At 51.1% G+C, this 20,472-nt stretch overlaps 1 protein-coding gene across 2 annotated transcripts in view; it reads right to left on the bottom strand.

Moving 5' to 3' along the window:
• ZNF687 (zinc finger protein 687) overlaps nt 1–20,472 on the bottom strand; it is a 36,425-nt gene that overhangs the window by 6,640 nt on the left and 9,313 nt on the right. Inside the window, exons 1-6 of one of the 2 annotated variants that reach the window (XM_081891318.1) lie at nt 18,863–19,282; nt 8,217–10,420; nt 6,926–7,104; nt 5,116–5,292; nt 3,000–3,162; nt 24–341 (exon numbers count right to left, since the gene is read on the bottom strand). In XM_081891318.1, the coding sequence (XP_081747444.1) occupies nt 24–341; nt 3,000–3,162; nt 5,116–5,292; nt 6,926–7,104; nt 8,217–10,400 (3,021 nt within the window). In that variant the 5' untranslated portion in view covers nt 10,401–10,420; nt 18,863–19,282. Of the gene's footprint in view, nt 1–23; nt 342–2,999; nt 3,163–5,115; nt 5,293–6,925; nt 7,105–8,216; nt 10,421–18,862; nt 19,283–20,472 lie in introns of those variants that run through there. The other variant, XM_081891317.1, reaches the window with a different exon arrangement.

Below are 20,472 nucleotides of genomic sequence, written 5' to 3'. Positions count from 1 at the left end.
GCCTCCCGCAGCTCCTCCCTCACCTTCCCGTGGATCTTCTTCATGTGCAGGACATACTCGTCCCTCTCCGGGAACCAGGAGTGGCAGATCCCGCAGGTGCAGCCGTTGCTCCGGGAGCGCCCTCCGCTCTCTGACTTGCGCTGGAAGCGGCCCCGCTTGCTCTTCCGCAGCTCCGGGGAGCTGGGCGGCTCCTCATCTTCCGAAGAGGACGACGACGACTCCGAGAGCTTGGAGACGGGCGGCGGAGGCTCCTCTTCGGCCGGCTCCTGCTTAGGGGTGAGCGGGGCAGCGACTGGCTTCTTGGCGGGGTCCTCTTTGGGTTTCTGGGGCTGGTGGGTGCTCTGGCGCCGGGAGGGAAGAAGAGGCAAAAGGTTTAGAGAAGGGCAACAAAAACCACCGAGGGAATGGAGCGGATTCCCCTATGAAGAACAGTGGCAGCTTCTGAGAACTTTTCAGTTTGGAGTCAAGGCGAGTTAAGGGGCGAAAGGATAAAGATTTATAAAATGATGTACGGCATAGAGAAAGTCTTTCCTCCCTCTCTCCTAATACTAGACCTCAGGAACGTCCAGTGAAGCTGAACGTTGGAAGATTCAGGATAGTCAAAAGAAAATAATTCTTCACAGAGCACATAGTTAAAGTCAGGAGGCCGTGATGGCCACTAACAATACGATACGATAATCTTTATTGTCATTGTCCCATACAGAACAACGAAATTGAAAAATCTACATAAGACATTCAAAACCCAACAAACTTGCTATCCCAGCTATCCCAACCTGGTAGCCACGAGAAACTCTGATACCCCATTTTTAAATACAATATACTTCCATACAGACTCCTTACACTGTGTTTAAAACCAAAATTGCATTTGGGTAGAAACTGTTTCTCAGGCGGCTAGTCCTAGTCTTTATAACCCTGTACCTTCTTCCAGAAGGCAGAAGCTGAAAGAGATCATTTCCGGGGTGCGCACTATCCTGCACTATCTCTGCAGCTTTCTTATGGCACCTGGAAGCATAGATTTGATCCAAGGTGGGAAGGGTGCACCCAATTATTCTCTCCGCAGTCTTTACAACATGGATGGCTTCGAAAGAGGATTAGGCAAATTCATGGAGGAGAAGGGTATCAATGGTTACTAGTCATGCTCTGAATGTGCTCTGTGCCTCCATGGTTAGAGACAGCAATCCCACTTGCTGTAAACTACAGGAGAGGGGAGGGACCCTTGTGCTTGAATCCTGTTTGTGTGTTCCCCGCAGGCATCTAGTTGCCTGCTGTGAGAACGGGTTGCTGGACTGATCCAGCAGGCTCTTCTTACGGTCTTAAGAGAAGGTGGCTGGACTGGTCAACATCATTTCCCAGCTTCACTTCATGGGTGGGCAGCAGGCGAGTGGAGAGGCTCTTTGCATGCAAGGCAGACGCCCTGCCAGCTGCACCCCTTCCCCAAAGTTAAGCTCTGGTCAGACCTCACCTGGAGTACTGTGTCCAGTTCTGGGCACCACAGTTCAAGAAGGACACTGACAAACTGGAACGTGTCCAGAGGAGGGCAACCAAAATGGTCAAAGGCCTGGAAATGATGCCCTATGAGGAACAGCTAAGGGAGCTGGGCATGTTTAGCCTGGAGAAGAGGAGGTTAAGGGGTGATATGATAGCCATGTTCAAATATATAAAAGGATGTCACATAGAGGAGGGAGAAAGGTTGTTTTCTGCTGCTCCAGATAAGCGGACACGGAGCAATGGATCCAAACTACAGGAAAGAAGATTCCACCTAAACATTAGGAAGAACTTCCTGACAGTAAGAGCTGTTCGACAGTGGAATTTGCTGCCAAGGAGTGTGGTGGAGTCTCCTTCTTTGGAGGTCTTTAAGCAGAGGCTTGACAACCATATGTCAGGAGTGCTCTGATGGTGTTTCCTGCTTGGTGGGGTGTTGGACTCGATGGCCCTGGTGGTCTCTTCCAACTCTATGATTCTATGATTCTAAGTCTCTCTTCTGAGATCTGAGCAGCTCTTGCTCACTCTTCCAACCTTATCTTTGTAAACACGAGGACCAGCAATTTCCCCCTCTCTCTTTTTAATGAAAGCTGCAGTGCTTGGGAGCCAGGATTTTGCAGCCAGCGGCCGTGAGGATTAGAAGGAATGAAAGCTATGGTTCTCAGGAACCTGACAACAGTATCATATTCCTTTTCTGTGCTGTTGCTGTGGTATACTGCAACACACATGCAGTTCCTGCCTAGAGTGCTATTCCCCAGAGCAGAGGTCGGCAAAAAAATTTTGGGCTGGTCCACTGTCCCTCAGACCTTGTGGAGGGCCAGAGAAGCGGCGGCGGGGGGCGGGGCGGGCTGGAAGAAGAGGCGAGGGGGGCAGGTTCTCCTCCTCTCCACCTCCAGCTCCTGTGCTTCCCTGGGGCTTCTCATGGGTAGGCAGAGCGAGGTCATCCACTGCGCTCTCTGGCCCACAGGAGCAGCAGGACGGCAGCGGGGGAGGGAAGATGAGCAGTTCGGAAGGGCTGGCTCCAGAGAGGGGCTGCTTAAAATGGCACTCAGCCAGCTCAGCCCAGCCCCTTCCTCCTCTAGGCAGGGCGGGGAGAAGCCGGGAGGAGGGAGGGAGGGAGGAGGCAATGTCGCGGTGTTTGTGAGGGAGAGGGGGTGGAAACGGAATGGCACAGGGGGAAAAAGGCGCAGCCTGAATGACCAGAATCCCCACGCCGATCCACTGACAGCCCATGGGCCAGATCCTGAAGGCAATTGGGCCTGATCCGGCCCGTGGGCCTGAGTTTGCCGACCCCTGTCCTAGAGGAATGAAATCATTTCCTTCTCCCTGTTGGATTGATGGCTCATGCTACCCATTCCCAAAGTAAGTGCAACATCTCCCTCAACCGGAAAAAAGCCAAAGTGAAACTAGGCCAGGTATGGGGAAACAGGAAGTGAGAAATTACCGATTTCCCCTGTGTCCTGTCCCCCCCCCCCGGCCGCCAACTCTTCCCCCTTCTGCCCCACAAGGCCACTCACCTTCAGGTGCTCCAGCATCGTACGCTTCTGGGCGAAAAGAAGAGGGCAGTCGGGGCACTTGAAGACGCTGACCCTCTGGTTGAGCAGGTGCTGGTCGAAGTGGGAGGAGAGCAAGGGCTTGTGGGTAAAGACCGTGTCGCACATGGCACACTTGAAGATCATCCTGGAGAGGATGAAAGGAACAGGAGGACTCTCAGGAAGGAACTGACCTGCTCTGCGGCACCAATGTCTAGGCAACACGATGACCATATACATACGTAATAGACAATCTTTATAGAATTCCTTCAAATCATAAAAAGTTCAAAATGAAATCTTTAGTCTCAAAGTCTCTGAAAAACTTTAAATGAAGCGAGGTACCAGACTTTTATGAAGCATTCTATATCCACCCAGAACGCTGATGAAGAATTCTATGGAACAGTAGTCCATATCCGGTATTACTGTTGAGTGTTGGACATCACTGTTGAATACACACAGCTTCACAGCTTGTCTTCCACTGTACAAAGTCTGGTACCTCGCTTCATTTAAAGATTTTCAGAGACTTTGAGACTAAAGATTTCACTTTGAACTTTTTACGATTTGAAGGAATTCTATAAAGATTGTCTATTACGTATGTATATGGCCATCGTGTTGCCTAGACGCTGTTGACGTTCTCTTTGCAACACAGGGGTTGGTTTGGATACTTATTGCTGCTCTGCGGCACAGCAGGAATCAGCCGGGGTGCAAGGCAAAATAAGAACCCAGGAGGCACCTGCTGGGTCAGACCAGTGACCCCTCTAGTCCTGCACCCCATTCTCACAGCGGCTGGGCAGATGCTTTTGGGAAATCCACAGGCAGGATTCAAGTGGAAGAGCCCTCTTCCCTCCTGCAGCTTCCAGCAACCACGATTGAGAAGCATCGCTGCCTCAAACTGGGGAGGCAAACGGGTAGCATCTGTCTAATCCTGTGGGAGGGAGTTCAGTCGTTTTAACTATGCGCTGAAATGAAGCAGTGCTTCCTTTTATCTGCCCTGAATTGGGGTGTGGGACAAGGTGAGGTTCCGGCTGGATGCAAGGCTGTGCTCTGAGGAAACGCAGAGCTCTGAAGTCGTTCCAGCAATGGAGAAACTGAAACCGACAAGCCCTTTTATAGGAGTAGCATCAGGTGCAGCCAGATTGTTAGGGTGCTTCAATATGCTCTTTTGCTCAAAAGGGGCCTGGGCTTCTCTAGGAGCCTCCCACTCCAGCAGAGGGAAGGAGGCTCAGGGCTTGCGCACAACATGGCAAGGCCACACGTTTGGCCCAGGGCGCCACTGCCCCCACCAACTCACTGTCTCTGGGTCTGCGTGCCCTTCCTGTTCAGGTTAAGAGTCTTTGCCTCCGTCACCTGATGAAGAAGGGTCTGGATCCTGGTCCCAAACAGGTCAGAGGGGCTGGGGAACGCTTGTTCCTGTGGCTCAGAAGGCCAAGAAGAAGCCCTGCTTCCACTATGGGAGAGTGGGAGAGTTTCCTTTTTGGTTTAAACTATTTACTTTGTGCTTTCATCCTGTATTTTTACATTGAGAACTGCCCTGAGATCTTCAGATGAAAGGAGGTATATAAATTTAATTAATAACAACAACAACAATAATAGTAATAATGAAACAGACATGGTGGCTCTGCCCTGCCTCTATGGTTGTTTGGTTGTAAGTCACTTTGGGTTGCCTTGGGCAAGATAACGCGACTAACAAATTTAATAAATTAAATTAAATTAATGCTTCTGAACACCAACTGCTGCTGTGCTTGGGCCCTGCTTCTGGGCTTCCAATTAGGGCATCTGGTTGGCCACGCTGAGGACACGATGCTGGACTAGATGGGCCCCTTTCTGGCCTGATCCAGCAGGGATCTTCTTACATCTTCTTGTGAAGATGATGGGGGTTAAAAGTCCATCATCTGGAGGCCCAAAGGCTCCCTTCCCCATGATCAAGCCCTCCTTCCGCTCTAGTCATTTGACAGACACACAGGGTTGTGGCCAACTATGTCCCACTCACAGTAGAGTCGTGCCCATTAATTTCAGTGGGTCAGCTCTGAGTAGCACTAGCACTGGACACAACCCAGACACACACACACACACACACACACACACACACACGCCATCTCACTTGGACTGCTGGTTGCTGAAGCCCGGGTGCTGGGTGTAAATATGGGCATGAGCGCTGGGTGCTGACTTGAACGCCATGGGGCAGATGGGGCACTTGTGGAAAACCTCGCAGTGAGACGTCTGGATGTGGGACTTGATGGAGTTCACTCCGCCAAAGACGACTGAGCAGCTCGGGCACCTGAGGACGAGAACCGGGAAGTCTTACTGATCAACACACCGAGCTGCCCATCACTAGAAACATTCCCTGGGCAGCTTACCGAAACAAAACATTGATCAAAACTGCAACACGTGATCATTAAAATCAACAATAAAGGCGTAAAAGGTTTTAGCCCATGCTCAGAGAAGACCCACTGAAATGAATAAATCTAAGACAGTGTTATTTATGCATGCCAAATTATATCCATTCTGATTAAACATTACGGTTAACGTATTACTACTTTTTGGGCTGTTATTATGTTTGGAACAGCTTTGGGTACCAAATTTGTAGAAAACGTAGTCTATAAATAGAATAGTAATTAAGAACCTTCATTAACGACAATGGGCCTGCTCTGCATTGGAAAGACCCCAAAGGAAAATCTTACTAGCAATAAGAGGGGGCAGCCTGGTTTCAAGACACTGACACACACACAGAGTGAAGGAAAAAGTATTCATTTTTTGCTGACAAGACCACACAGAAAGGGGCACCTGAGCCTTTCTGGGGAGGCTGACTGAGAAGGACCTCTCCTTGGGAGCTACTTGGTGGAAATGACCAGAGGAAGCTTTGGAGGGGGAAAGCAGGGCCATTCCATTTGACAGTAAAATTTGGCATCCCAAGTTAAGGACTGGCTGGAAAAGCCCTCCAAACAGTATCAAAGGTTCTCACAACCTTCTCCAGGCTCTTGCAGCAGGAAAAAGTTCTTAAGAAAACAACCACTTCCAAGGCCTTAAACTGGAAAATATGGTGTGATGGCAGCTGAGCCCCACTTCCTGAGTTCTACCTGGATGTTGGAGAAAGGGAAAAGGCCCATCCTGCCAGGTCCTGAGCAGAATAGATGGCTCAGCCTTCCTGCTCCCCCTTGGCAAAAAGACAGAAGGGCCAGGGGGTACTGAGTGGAGATGATCTGAAGGCAGAGGAGGCCTGGCCTGGTAAGTGAATGGAAATGGTTTACAAACTTAATCCGTTCTGGAAGTCCGTTCTTAAACCGAATCCAGAAGTCCATTCTTAAACCGAATCCGTTCTTAAACTGAGGTGTGCTTTCCCTAATGAGGCCTCCCACTGCCGGTGCCCTTCCACAGTTTGGATACTGTTTGTAAACTGAGGTAAAGTTCACAAACTGGAACCCTACTTCTGGTTTTGCGGAGTTCATAAACCGAATAGTTCTTAAACAGGACTGTTTGTAAACTGAGGTACCACTGTAATAACAATCTGGTGGCCACTTGGGAACCATATGTACAATGTCACCAGGTTCCATGATGGAAGAAAGGCATGAACAAATAAGGGGGTAGAGGAAAGAGCCAAAATATCGAGTCAGCATCTTAGGCTCCAATGCCACCCAGACATGGAACATACAATGATCAAAAATGGGAAGCGGGAGTTACAGCAAAGCTTGCTTAATTCTCACACCACCATTTTGACCTCCACTCCATGGATGCCCTGAAATCAGGGGTGAGGGGCAAAGGGCTCTCAGCTTGGTCCCGAGTTCAGATTCCTGCTTCAGCGGCCGAATCATTAAAACAGGAATTAACTTTATCCATACTGGGTGACAGAGCTAAAAAAAAAGGGGGGGGGAGTCTGCCTTTCGGGTCTCCACTCACACTCAAGACAGCCCTACCTGTAGCCTATCCTCCGGGAGAAATGGAGGCAGGCTTCCTTCAGGTGGGCCTCAAAGTTGGCCAAGAGGAAGTTCCCCCCGCACTCGGGGCAGACGTGAGGCGGGCGGTTCTTGTGCATGCGCTGGTGGGCGCCGAAGCTGCACCGGTTGGGCATAATCATGGGGCAGGCGTTGCACACCTTTGGGAAGGAGCAAAAAGAACGGTTAATTTATGTTGGATAAGGCAGGCAGGGGGAGGGAAGGAAGGAAGGTGCAACGAATGCTAATTCTGCCACTGGCAAGGAACTGCAGAAACTATGCCCTGGAATCAGGGCTTTGCCAATGAAATAATGGCAGCTGGGTGCCAAATCATCTGTTCAATCCTTGTTGCCTCCAGGTGGGTCTAGGATTGCCCTTTGCCCCAAACCCTGCAGAGCCACTTCCAGTAAGTGAGGACAATACTCAGCTGAAGTGGGGAGGAAGACTCTCAACCTGACCTACCTCCCGGGGGTGTTGTGAGGACAAGATGTGTGGGGGGGAGAGAACCCACATACAGCATCTTGAGCTCCTTGGCGGAAAAAGTGGATCCACCCCCATCGTTCTGCCCGGACACTGAGGTCCAGCGCCGAGGGCCTTCTGGTGGTTCCCTCACTGCGAGAAGCCAAGTTACAGGGAACCAGGTAGAGGGCCTTCTTGGTAGTGGCACCTGCCCTGTGGAATGCCCTCCCACCAGATGTCAAAGAGAACAACAACTACCAGACTTTTAGAAGACATCTGAAGGCAGCCCTGTTTAGGGAAGCTTCTAATGTTTAATAGGTTACTGTATTTTAATATTCTGTTGGAAGCCACCCAGAGTGGCTGGGGAAACCCAGCCAGATGGGCAGGGTAGAAATATATTATTATTATTATTATTATTATTATTATTATTATTATTATTATTATTATTATTACATGCAACACATAAATGTCACAAGGGCTATTACACAGAAGAGGGAGCAAGCTCTAGGGGGCAGGACTCAAACCAATGGCTTCAAGTTGCAAGAAATGAGATTCTGACTAAAAATTAGGAAGAACTTTCTGACAGTGACAGCTGTTTGACAGTGCAAAGGTCTCCCCCCCTTGGAAGGCTGTGGACTCTCCTTCCTTGCAGGTTCTTAAGCAGAGGTAGGATGGCCATCTGTCATGGATGCTTTAGCTGTGATTCCTACATTGCAAGGGGCTGGACTAGATGGGTCCCTCCAACTCTATCATTCTATGGAAGGCCAATAATAGTAACAGAATACCACCCTGACGGCGTTCCGAGCGCCCTCACCGTGGAGGCGGAAGCTGTGGCTTGCTGGAAGTGGGCTGCGAGGCCAGCTTTGTCCTTGCAGGGCTCCTTGCACTCCAGGCACTGGCAGGAGTTGGTGGTGGCCTGCTCAGCGCTGCCGTTCAAGGGGAGGACGGGCGGGTCGTGCGTGGCCGCCCCGCTGGCCGTGCCTTCCTGGGTGACGGTGGCCGCGGCGGCCTTGGTGGCGTTCAGGGAGGCCAGAGAGACCAGCGGGGTGATGTCGGGCTGCCCGATCATCTGGTCCAGCGCGATGGGCCGCATGACCAGGTGGGAGCACTGCATGACCAGGCCCTTGTCCTTGTGCTCGCGGGCGTGGAGGAGCAGGCTGCACTTGTTGAAGAAGACCAGGCGCTTGGTGCAGTGGTTGCAGGTCACCTCGATGCGCATGCTGCGCCGGTCGTAGTGCCGTGCCAGGCTCTTCTCCAAGGCGAAGGCGTCTCCGCACTCCAGGCACCGGTACCCGAGCGGCGGGAGGGTCAGGCTGGAGTCTGCCGGGGGCGCCAGGTTGGGCTTGTACATGGGCAGCAGGTTCTTGCTGTTCAGGATCTTGTTGAAGGCCTCCACCAGGCTGGACTGGCTGCGGGAGATGACCGTGCCGGCCACGGTGGGCGAGGACTTCTGCGACTGCTGCATCACCACCACCGTGGTGCCGTTGACCTTCTGGCTGGCCCCGCCCGCCTGGGCCGCCGCCGCCACGACGCCGGCCTTAGGGAGGGCCTGCGGCACCAGGCTCACGATGTTCTTGGCCATGGCCTTGCTGGGCAGCACCACTGCCTTCTGCTGGGCCACGCTGGCAGCCATCAGCATGGCGCTGCTGGCGTTCTGAATGGTGGAGACGGGCAGCACCGTCCCTTTGATCTTGGTCCCGTCCCCCAGCTGCACGCTGACCACTTTGGGCCCCTCCACAACCTTCGCGGGGCTGGCGGCCACCGCTTTGGGGCTGGGAGGCCCCGCGGCCCCTTCTTCCTTTTCCGCAGAGGCAGGGGGCACGGCGTCCTCGGCGGGAGCGGCCTCTTGCGAGTCGTGGTCCGAAGGCGGCTTGGCGGCTCCCGGCTCCGTGTCGGAGGAGACCCTGGTGACCGTCCTGGTGATGCTTCCGGTGGGAGTCTTGATGGTCTTGATCCGCACTTTCAGGGGCCGCGAAGAATTGGACGAGGGGGAACCAGCGCTCTCGTCCTCATCCTCTTCCTCACTGGACGCATCTGGCGGGCACTGCACAGGCTTCTCGATGGGCTCCTCCTTCAGGGTCCCGACGCTGGAATGTTTTGGGGAGGTGGAGGGCCCGGGGCTTGCTTCTGCCTCCGGAGGAGAGCTTTTGAAGAGTGAGTCCCTGGGGCTGGAGGGAGAGCGCTTGACCTCTGGGGTGCCGTGGGAGCCGACGCAGAGGTTTGTGTCTGAGCCCGGCCAGGGTGCTGCGGGGGAACCGTCTGTAGGGCAGCAAATAGAACCGGGCTTTGGGCGGCCCAGTGGACTGGCCCCCTGGCAGGGCGCCTCGCAATCGGACTCCTGCTTGATGGCTGGGGGCACCGGGGGAGCAGCAGGGGTTGGAGGGAGGCCCACACCTCCGCCGGCTGGGCATCCTTCAAAGGACTGGGGGAATGTTGGAGGGAGGGGCCCTGCGGCCTCCCCTGCCGACAGCTCGTGGCAGGCCAGCGGGGGGACCGAAGGAAGCACGTGGGGCGGGGAGAGGGGCCCCTTCTCCTTGGGCTTGCATTCTCGCGGCTGGTCAATGAGGTTAGCCTCACTGTCCTCAGGAGGGTCAGGGCTGAAATGGGAAAAGATGTCCAGGCTTTTGGCCCCCTTTTCTTTGGGGGTCCAACACTCTCCGTTGGCGGTGGCCACCCCTTCTGTGGGGCGCGTGGGGGAGGAATGGAGCGCCTCGGGGGCAGAGAAGCCGTTCTGCAGCAGGCGCGGCCCGACGACGTGGCTGTCTTTGACGCGTCCGTCCGCGGCCTCCAGCTGCTCGGGGCAGACGGTGTTCTTCACTATGACGCTGACCGTGGTGATGTCGGCGTGAGGGAGGACGTGTTCGGGGACCACCGCCTCCACAGGAATGGGCTTGATGTGTGCCTCCGCCTCCTCGTGGATGGCCTCGTTGGTGTCGATGTCGGGAATGTCAAAAGCCGCCAGGAGGTCATCAAAGTCTGGGGTTTTCATGTCTCCCATGGCGAAGGATTCAGAAAGCTCTGGAAGGCAAGGAGGGAAAGGAAAACAGTTGCTCTTTCGTAGAAAGACAGGTAGCTCTCATGTTCAGACTTGGGTCCATCGAGCTCAGAAAAAGGTAAAGGTAGAGGGACCCTTGACCATTAGGTCCAGTCGTGGCTGACTCTGGGGTTGCGATGCTCATCTTCCAGGTCATGTGGCCAGCATGACTAAGCTGTATCTGGCGAACTAGAACAGTGCACGGAAATGCCGTTTACCTTCCCGCCAGAGCGGTACCTATTTATTTACTTGCACTCTGACGTGCTTTCGAACTGCTAGGTTGGCAGGAGTTGGGACCGAGCAACGGGAGCTCACCCAGTCGCGGGAATTCGAACCGCTGACCTTCTGATCCTAGGCTCTGTGGTTTAACCCACAGCGCCACCCACGTCCCCTATCAGCTCAGTATTATGGTCTAAAACAATATTTTCCAAACTTGGGTCTCCAGCTGTTTTTGAACTACAATTCCTTTAAATATATATATATATATATATATATATATATATATATATATATATATATATATATATATATATATATATATTTGTTTTTCAAAGTTCTTTTCAAAATTTGTATGTTTTACAGACATACAAATTACAAAAATACAAATCACATATATTTCTAATACAAATATAATTGACTTCTCCCCTCGCCCCCTTTTGTGGTTTCTTTTTACTTTAAATTTTCATACTGCATTTTCCACATTACTCCATCTTTAAGTTATTATTTAGTTCCTCATAAAAAAATATTAAACTGCTTGTTTTACATTAACCCTGCTAATGAGCTTCTTTGCATACATGTGCTTTTCAAATATTCCACAAATTTCCTCCAATCTTTAAAATCTTCTTCTTCTTGGTTTCTAGTTACACCCATTGATCTTACCATTTCGGCATAATCCATTAATTTAATTAGCCACTCTTCCTTGATTGCTACTACATCTTCTTTCTTTCCATCTCTGAGCAAAAACCATTCTAGCTGCAGTTGTAGCATACATAAACACAACACATTTTTTTTTTTTTTTTTGGTCTTTTGGGATCTCAGTATCTAGAACCCCTAGAAGAAAAACTTCTGGTTGATTTTTTTTTTAAAAAGATCTTAAAACATTTTCTCTAATTCCTTATAAATAATTCCCCATAAAGCTTTTATTTTCTTATAGTAACACCACATATGGTAGGAAGTACCTTCTTTTTTTTTTACATTTCTAGCATGTGTCTGATTTTGGTGCCTCGCAAGACGAAATTAATTCGTTCCGCAAGTCTCTTTCGTCTTGCGATGCACGGTTTTCCATAGGAATGCATTGAAAATCAATTAATGCGTTCCTATGGAAACCGCCTTCCCCCGACCTCTTCTGGCGGGCGGCATTTTAAAATCGCCCGGGACAGTGGAGGACTTCTCCGCTGTCCGGGGCGATTTAAAAGCCCCTGGGAAGGCAGGCAGGGGGGACAAAGACTTTTGCCCCCCGCCTGCCTTCAGAAGAGGTCCAGGACAGGCTTCGCGGACCTCTCCGCAAGCAGCGGGAGCGCTCCTTGCGGAGAGTTGCCAGCGCGCCCAGGCTTCGCGGCCCCGCCGCTGGGCTTCGGGACATCGTTCCGATGCCGGGCGGCGGGGGGAGGCTTTCCCGCCCCGCCGCCGGGCTTCGGGACATCGTTCCGATGCCGGGCGGCGGGGGGAGGCTTTCCCGCCCCGCCGCCGGGCTTCGGGACATCGTTCCGATGCCGGGCGGCGGGGGGAGGCTTTCCCGCCCCGCCGCCCGGCTTCGGGACATCGTTCCGAAGCCGGGCGGCGGAGGAGGCTTTCTCGCCCCGCCGCCCGGCATCGGGACGATGCCCCGAAGCTGGGCGGCGGGGAGAGGCGTTCCTGCCCCGATGCCGGGCGGCGGGGGGAGGCTTCAAAAGCCGTCCGGGGGCTTTTAAATCGCCCCGGACAGTCCCGGGGCGATTTAAAAGCCCCCGGTTAGGCAGGCAGGGGGGGCAAAGACTTTTGCCCCCCGCCCGCCTTGGGAAGAGGTCCTGGACCTCTTCCGAAGGCGGGCGGGGGGCAAAAGTCTTTGCTCCCCCCTGCCTGCCTTTCCGGGAGAGCGGAAGCAGGCAGGCAGGGGGGGCAGGACCTCTTCCCAAGGCGGGCGGGGGGCAAAAGTCTTTGCCCCCCCTGCCTGCCTTCAAAAGCCATCCGGGATAGCGGGAAGCGCTTCCCTGCTATCCCGGACCGCTTTTAAAATGCTGGCGGTGGGGAGCAAAGCCTTTCGCCCCCGCCGGCCTTCCTGGACCTCTTCTGAAGTCCGGAGGGGGGGGGGGAAAGGCTTTGCTCCCCACCGCCAGCATTTAAAAAAAGGTCCCCGAGATTTCCCTATGGGCTTTCGTCTTGCGATGCAAGCCCATAGGGAAAATCGTCTAGCGAAGCGTCGCAAAAACCGAAAAACCCTTTCGTCTTGCGGGTTTTTCGTCTTGCGAGGCATTCGTCTTGCGGGGCACCACTGTATCCATTTTTGCCAATCTACTAGGAGTTAAATACCATCCGTACATCATTTTCATGTAGTTTTCTATCAGGGCATAACACGCTGTAAACTTTAGGTCTACAATCCCACAACTTCACCCATGCGGCCATTTCAATATTATGGCCTACAATTCCTATAATCCCTGACCACTGGTCCTGCTAGCTAGGGATGATGGGAACTGTAGTCCAAAAACAGCTGGAGACCCATGTTTGGGAAATCTAAAAGAAAATATTCCATAAGCCGAAAGAATTTCCATTTCTCGAAAAGGAAAAAGGCTTGGGGGGAAATCCTCCATTCAAATGTGTACCCCACCCCGCCGGCAAGGTTTTTCATCTTTATCTATGACAAGGCTCCCCATACACAAAATGGGACAATTTAAACATTCCCCACCACTTTGTAACCCACCCGAACACATGAAGTGCCCAGTTTCCAGGCAGGTATGGTCCTGGGGAACACACCACGCTAGCTAGATGGGGACACTGAGTCACTCCATTGGCTCAGCAACATTTGGCGCCTCTTCCCCTTGAACCTTTTCCATCCCAGTTGGTCACTATAATGACTTATAACTAAACTTGTGCCTGAGCTTATTTCCTCCTCCCTCCCAATCCACTTTTCCTTTTGTGCTGTGACTTTTTTCAGATTGTGAGCCTGAGGGAGGGACTGTCTTCACATTGTTGTGTGGTTGTTGTTTTTAGTGATTTGTAAACTACTATAGTAGGTTTTTCTGGTTGAAGAACTTTTTTTTTATAAAAAAAATTAAGAAGTTTTGGGACAACCCAGTGAATGTTCTGGTTACTCCAAAATGCACCGCCTACTCTAAGCTGTAATTAAATTGCCTCCTATAGTAGGGTAAGGTAGAACTTGTCATTAATATGGCACTGTTTGAGCGTTTTATGTATTTTGCCCATTGATTTTAAATTTTCTGGTTTTAAAATGCTTTTATGGGTTGCATTTTATCTTGGTCAAGTCGTTTTGAGAATTTTTCTTTGCATAAAACAACTGATAAATATAATAAATAACAACAGTAGTAGATGTAATAAGAAATAGCTAAGTATGCATCCATTTAGGCCTGGATGGGACACTGCCGGAAGAACTACATAAATGGCTCTGAGCTGCCTCTTTTCAATAACTATGCAGGATATATTAATTACAAAAAGTACAATAGGCAGATAAGCAAAAAGCACTGAGCTTCAGGTACTCCCAGCTTTCAAACTTCCTACGCAAAGAAACACGAAATCTGCTTTCTTATTATCTGCGCATGTTCCGTTGAGCCAAATCACAGTGACACCTGTCCTGTCTTGTGTGGCTGTTATCAGTTTGGCAAAAGTCACCCTTGCGCAGCGACATCCTTGAGTGTGGCATTGAAGAAACTAAAACTAATTAAAAGGAAAAAGCTGCGCGCTTGGACATGACCCTTTCAGCGTGTGGAAAGACGCACACATTTTAAAAAAATGACAAGCGGGCAAGTTTCAGAGGCAGAACTCACGCGTAATGCGTGCCATGGTTTGCTTCGTTTGAAACAAACTGGTGCGAAGCGACGGTTTGCTTATTATGGCTTACCAAATGTGGCTTAAAGGCAAAGGGACCCCTGACCATTAGGTCCAGTCGTGACTGACTCTGGGGTTATGGCGCTCATCTTGCTTTATTGGCCGAGGAGCCGGCGTACAGCTTCCGGGTCATGTGGCCAGCATGACTGAGCCGCTTCTGGTGAACCAGAGCAGCGAACGGAAACGCCGTTTACCTTCCCGCCAGAGTGGTACCTATTGATCTACTTGCACTTTGACGTGCTTTCGAACTGCTAGGTTGGCAGGAGCAGGGACCGAGCAACGGGAGCTCACCCCATCGCGGGGATTCGAACTGCCAACCTTCTGATCAGCAAGTCTTAGGCTCAGTGGTTTAACCCACAGCGCCACCCGCGTCCCTTTTTTGGGGGGGAGGGCAAAACATGGCATGATGGCCGGTTAAAACTTGTTGCTGCTCCCACCAGCTAGGGAAGAGTGATGAATAGGCAGTGATCTCAGGGCTCAGGGTAAACCATTAACTCTGGTGACATGACAACTGTTCGGCTTTCAAGAGGGAGAGTATTTTCCTTTCAAAGAGAATGAATGGGGCAGGCCCCGAGGGGCTGGCAAGGTCTGTGTTATGGAGTGAACAAGGATTTTTGCATTTACATTTCTATGCCACCTTTCCTCTGGAACACGGTTGCCCACTCCTTTTTTAAATCGTACAACAACCCTGGGAGGTAGAGATGGCAACTTGGCCATAGCCAAATGGGGACTTGAACCCCCGTCTCCCAAGTCCTTGGCACTCCCACGCCTGAAGATGTGTTACTGAAGCAAGATACGGTTGCTGACAAAAACCACAGACAGAAACCTCAGAGAAAAAAGCCAGGAATTCAAGATGGAGACGGGTTTGCTCAACCTGATAGCAACCTCGGCAAAAAAGCAAGCCAACAAACAAACGAATCGCAAAAGCCTATTTTGCTTCACGCTTTGGTGGGGACCGAGATATTCCTTCGTCAAATAAACAAGCCAATATTTTTTTTTTAAAAAAAAAACTATTCTGTTCCGTGGTGATCGAGACACTGAGGAAATCTTTCTCAAGCCAGGAGGCCAGAGAGGTGGCATTTTTTGCTGAAGCCCTTTTTAAAAATATTATTTTAGTTAGTTTCTGGTTTTCTCCAATTGGAAGGGTTATTTCAAGAAACAGCTATTTTGAAGAGAGAGAAAAGGTGGTGGTGGGGAGACGGCTTTTCCTTTTCCTTTCCTGACTGACAAAGAGAGATTTTCCTGCACGTATGTTTTACTTCTGAAGGGAGAGGAGATATAGGCTTCATTTTCCTGTCAGACAAAGCTTTCCCTGGGCACGAACTGGGGAAATGGCCTCCCGGGTCCCCCAGACCCGTCTGTCATGGAGGCCAACCAAAACGGCTGCTTTGCCAATAACTATGTGACACGAAGGGATCAGCTTCTGAGGGGGAGAAGGAAGGGGAGGGAAAGGCTTTCACAAGAGGCGGACGGCCGCGTCTCCGGTTGTCCCAGGCCAGGAGAGTGTGGCTCACGATGAAAGGGACCAGGAGGCCTAGGACAAGGCCCAGACCAGGCCCCGGAGTAGGATGCCTCTCCCCTCGTGTCGGCTTGCCGCCGGCATGGCAGGGGAAGCTTCCTCTGGGCAGAAACGGAGGGGGAAAGGCTTCTTCGCCGGGTTACGTTGCAGCAAGTCAGGCTGCTGTTAAAAGTGTCGAGGGGAAGAAGGCTGAAGGAAAAAAAGATGGCCGCCCTCCCGCTCCCTGGCCACCCGCCGCTATTTCAGCCTGACTAAACTGTTTTAAAGCAAGAGCTTTTAAACAAAATGTTTTGCTGCCAGGGGAATAGGTCAGGGGTGATTTGGGGGCGCTTCCAGGCAACCTCTTTTATTGAGCATGAGGGTAGTCTCCCTTCCCGCACCGTGACACAGGTTTGTTCACACATGACACAGAACACAGGCACAAGTCTTTGCATGCGCTTACTGCGTGCACAGCTGCACATGCACACGAAAGCTTATATAGTTGTTGCGAATATATATAGTGAATACTATATATAGTGAATATTATATAGTGGCTCCGTTCCGGAGCCCCGTTCGCAAGCTGAAAGGAACGCAATCCGTGTCTGCGCATGCGCGAGTCACGATTCGTCGCTTCTGCGCATGACGTCATTTTGCGCATCTGGGCATGCGCGAGTGGCAAAACACGGAAGTAACCCTTTCCGGTACTTCCTGGTCGCCACGGGACGCAACCTGGAAAAACGTATCATGAAGCAAACGTAACAAGAGCTATGACTGTCCCCAGAACAAACTTAGTTGGTCTCTAAGGTGCTACTGACAAATTTTATTTTTATTTTATTTTGACTCACAGAGCATTACATGCAAATAACTGTACGAGTGTGCCGGTCGACTCCTTGGTACGCAGGCACACTCACTGAATGTGAATATCCCCAGGGAGACAATCCAACAATCACCTCTTTACAACTCTTCAGCACTGGGAAAAGCCGCTCATGGTGAATTTCTGTTACATAGCTGTTTGAAAGGCTCAGGAACTCTGCCAGGAAGGGGGAAATAAAAGGAGGCAACCCTAGTTGGCCCTGATGGTGTCATTAAAAAAATAAAATAAAATGCAACAAGGTTCAAGATTCACACAAACACGAAGACTGCTTGATGATAACGACGCCCTCTGCGTCGCAGGGGGTTGGAATAGATGACCCTCGGGATCCCTCCCAACCCAATAATTCTATGATGCAGGGCTAAAGGTAACGTTTGAATATCCATGAGATGATTTGGTGGGGTCCTTGAGAGAAGTGAGAGGGAGATGAGTTATAAAGAGCAGCACATCACAAATCTCCCCCTCCAAGATCCCTTTCTGACATACCCCAACCTGGAAGTGCCAGCCAGCCCTTGCAAAAGAAAAACATAAATTGTGTCCCCACCAACAACACACAACTCAGTACAGCTAAAGGCCATGCATCCTACACCGTCAGAAAAGTATGGTATACAAATTTAATTTTTAAAAAATCTATGGCCTTTTTAACTAGGGAGGGGGTGTATTGTTTTTCTTTGTTACTGTGTTATGTATTTCTGTGTTTTTCTATTATAAACCGCCCTGTGATCCTAGGATGAAGGGCGGTATAGAATCTGAATTAATAAATTAAATAAAGTAACGTGGTACAGGTCCCTAGAGACTATGCCACGTTGAGGACGCCGGGTAAAGAGGGGCGGTTCATGAGCCAATGGTGCTTCGCAAACCCATGGTGAAAAGTGAGCATGTCAGCACAAGGTGTGGGTCTAAAAAGAGAAATTTAAACTGGGGCGAACATTCGTTCTCTACCACCCTAGTTCTCCGATGATATAGTCCTGGGGAGAGGCCTGGACCTTATCACTGCCCCCTAAATATCCATCTCTAAGCATCTAGCTTGTGGGTTATGAGTCTTACCTTCCCAAAAACACTGAACACACCTTAAGTGCTGGACAGTGCTCCTTTTCAAAATGGCACCTTTTAAAAAAAGAAGAATTAAGTCTGAATTTAGGGGCGAGAGCAGGCCTATCAGCAGGCAGTATAGCAAAATGGAGCCCCCATGTTTAGTAACAGTGTACAGTAGACGCTCGGGTTGTGATCAGTGCGAGAAACAAGTTCACAACCCACAGCGCCCGCAACCCGCAGCGCCCCGTCTGCACATGCGCGGGTTGGAGCTTCTGAGCATACGCCAAAACCCGGAAGTAACCCGTTCCAGTACTTTTGGGTTCGGCATGGTGCGCAACCTGAAATCACGCAACCCAAAGCGTCTGTAACCCAAGCTATGACTGTACCTCAAAAAACCAGATTCTAGAAAGAAGAGGACGGCCTGCCTGAAGCCACACCTATGGGTTTTTTGCAGGTCACTCGAAGCACATGGCTTCGCCCAAAGAAGCCTGGGAACTGTAGTTTGCGAAGGGTGCCGGGAACTGTGGCTCTGCAAGGGATTAACTTCCGCTCCCAGAACTGGTGGGTGGGCAGAGTTGGGGCAGGGAATGTGCTTTCCATGTGCTTTGAATGCATTGCAGCCGCTGTTTCCAACAGGATGCCGGCTGGAAGCAGGTCTCTATTTAGGTCTAGTTTCCAATGCACACTCAGGTTTCATCAGCACACGGACACAACAGGCAACGTTAAGCAGCACTAAAAACTTCTTGCTGCAATAGGGGGGAAAGCAAGAAAGGCCCTAAGGAGTATGTGGGGCAGATACTCCTCCGCCCCACAGGAGGTTGGTGGGGCGGGGAGTAATGGGAAGATCTGCTTGGCGTTCCCCACCCTGCGAAGCTCCCAAGGAGCACCTGGGAATTGGCGGTGGGGAGAGCAAGGGCGTGTTTGGTGGTTCCTCTCTGGTCAAGTGGCAGAGCAGGAGGAACCTGTTAAAAAGGCAGCACTAACCTTACGGAGATTTTCCTGGAGCAGTGGGGTGGAGGAGCCGAGGGAGAAAAGGAATCAAGCAGGAACGGAGAGGGGGGGTAAAGGGGGCGGACGTGGGCCTCCGGTTCCTGGCGACCGACGGGCAGGGGAGCCAGCGGCTGCTTCTAGAGCGCAAAGGGGCAGGCCGCTGGGTTCGGCTTCCCAGCGTGAGCTCATGAGGTCAGGGCTCGACAGGGACAGCTGCGATGGGAGGGATGCCGGCGGGGGGGGGCGCGAGAACGAGCAAAACAAGCACCAAATTCCCATGGGAGCTGAGCAAGGGAGCAGGCGCCAGGCCTACCTTTGCCACGGCACATTCTCCTCCTCCTCTGCCAGCCGCGCTCTGCAACTAGCAGGTAGGGCTCCTGCCATGCGGCCAGGCCGGAAGCCGAGAAATTTGGCATAGATTTAGCTACCTTTGCATGGGGGGGGGGGAGGAAAAAGCCTTGCAGGTCTGCACAATTCACTGAGGAAGTGGGGAGCAGCAATCACCAGCTGACCCTGGTCAGCAACTAGCGTTAACAGAAGAACCTGGCTGCAGGATCAGGCCAAAGGGGGCCCTTTCCAGCCCAGCACCCTGTTTTCACAGCGGCCAAATGCCCTGAGGAACCTAGGATAGCCTGCCCTTGGACCTGGAGGGTCTGCACAAATAGCCTTGTTGGATTGGGCCAGAGGAGGCCCATCTGGGCCAGCATCTGCTGCAGCAGGAGGCCCGCAAGGACCCGAGCGCAAATCTCCTCTCCTGTGATTTTCAGCAAGAGGCATTCAGAAGCATTTGGTGGTTTTGCCCGTCAGGACTGGGCCTCCAAGAAAACGAAGAGTTTTAGGCCAAGGCCCACTGCCACACCCGGTTTTGCCTCTGGGGCTGTGCAGAGGGGCACACAGCACAACACTCCGGAGAGGTGTGTTTGGGGATCTGACCCAGTGGCAGTCAGCTGCAGACCCTCTGAACCAAAATAAAGGCAGGTTTAGGAAAGGTTGCCCAAACACAGCGGGGGGAAATGAGGCAGCCTGGTGAATACTTCCTTTGGGAAAGGTGAAATACGTGCATTCCAGTCTAGAATTCCAGTCTAGCATTTGCATAGACATAGATTACATCGGATTCGAAACCTGCGGGACCAGAGATTCTTAGAAGACTGGAGTAAATATATGAATTATTTGAAAAGTAATTGTGATGAACAGATTACGCTAGTAGGTTTGCAAGGTGGGCTATTCTAAATATTGCAAGGAAGACTATGAGAAGAACTATTAGTTAACGACAACTAAGAGTAATAGAGAAATTAAGATATGCAGAATAAGTGATAAAGAACGGAAAATCATCAGAGGTGTTGGCGGAAGTCTAAAACATTGTATAAGATGAAAGTTAAGTTATATGACTGCTGGAACTGATATGTTAAAAAACCAATAAAAATGTATATATATAAAAAAAGATTACATCACCTCGACCCCCCCCCAAAAAGAATAATTCAGTGAGCCCCCTTGTGAGGAATGGGGGTGGGAAAGAAGAATCAGGGCGGCCCTGCCTTTCAAGGCTGGTGTAATATTAATAGTTTTGAACACAGTTGTTCAAAACTAGGACACTTGTACACAAA

Source organism: Podarcis melisellensis (assembly GCF_964234715.1).
Source record: "Podarcis melisellensis genome assembly, chromosome: 16".
NCBI classification, from domain to species: Eukaryota; Metazoa; Chordata; class Lepidosauria; order Squamata; family Lacertidae; genus Podarcis; species Podarcis melisellensis.
This window is presented reverse-complemented; position numbering and strand designations above follow the sequence as displayed.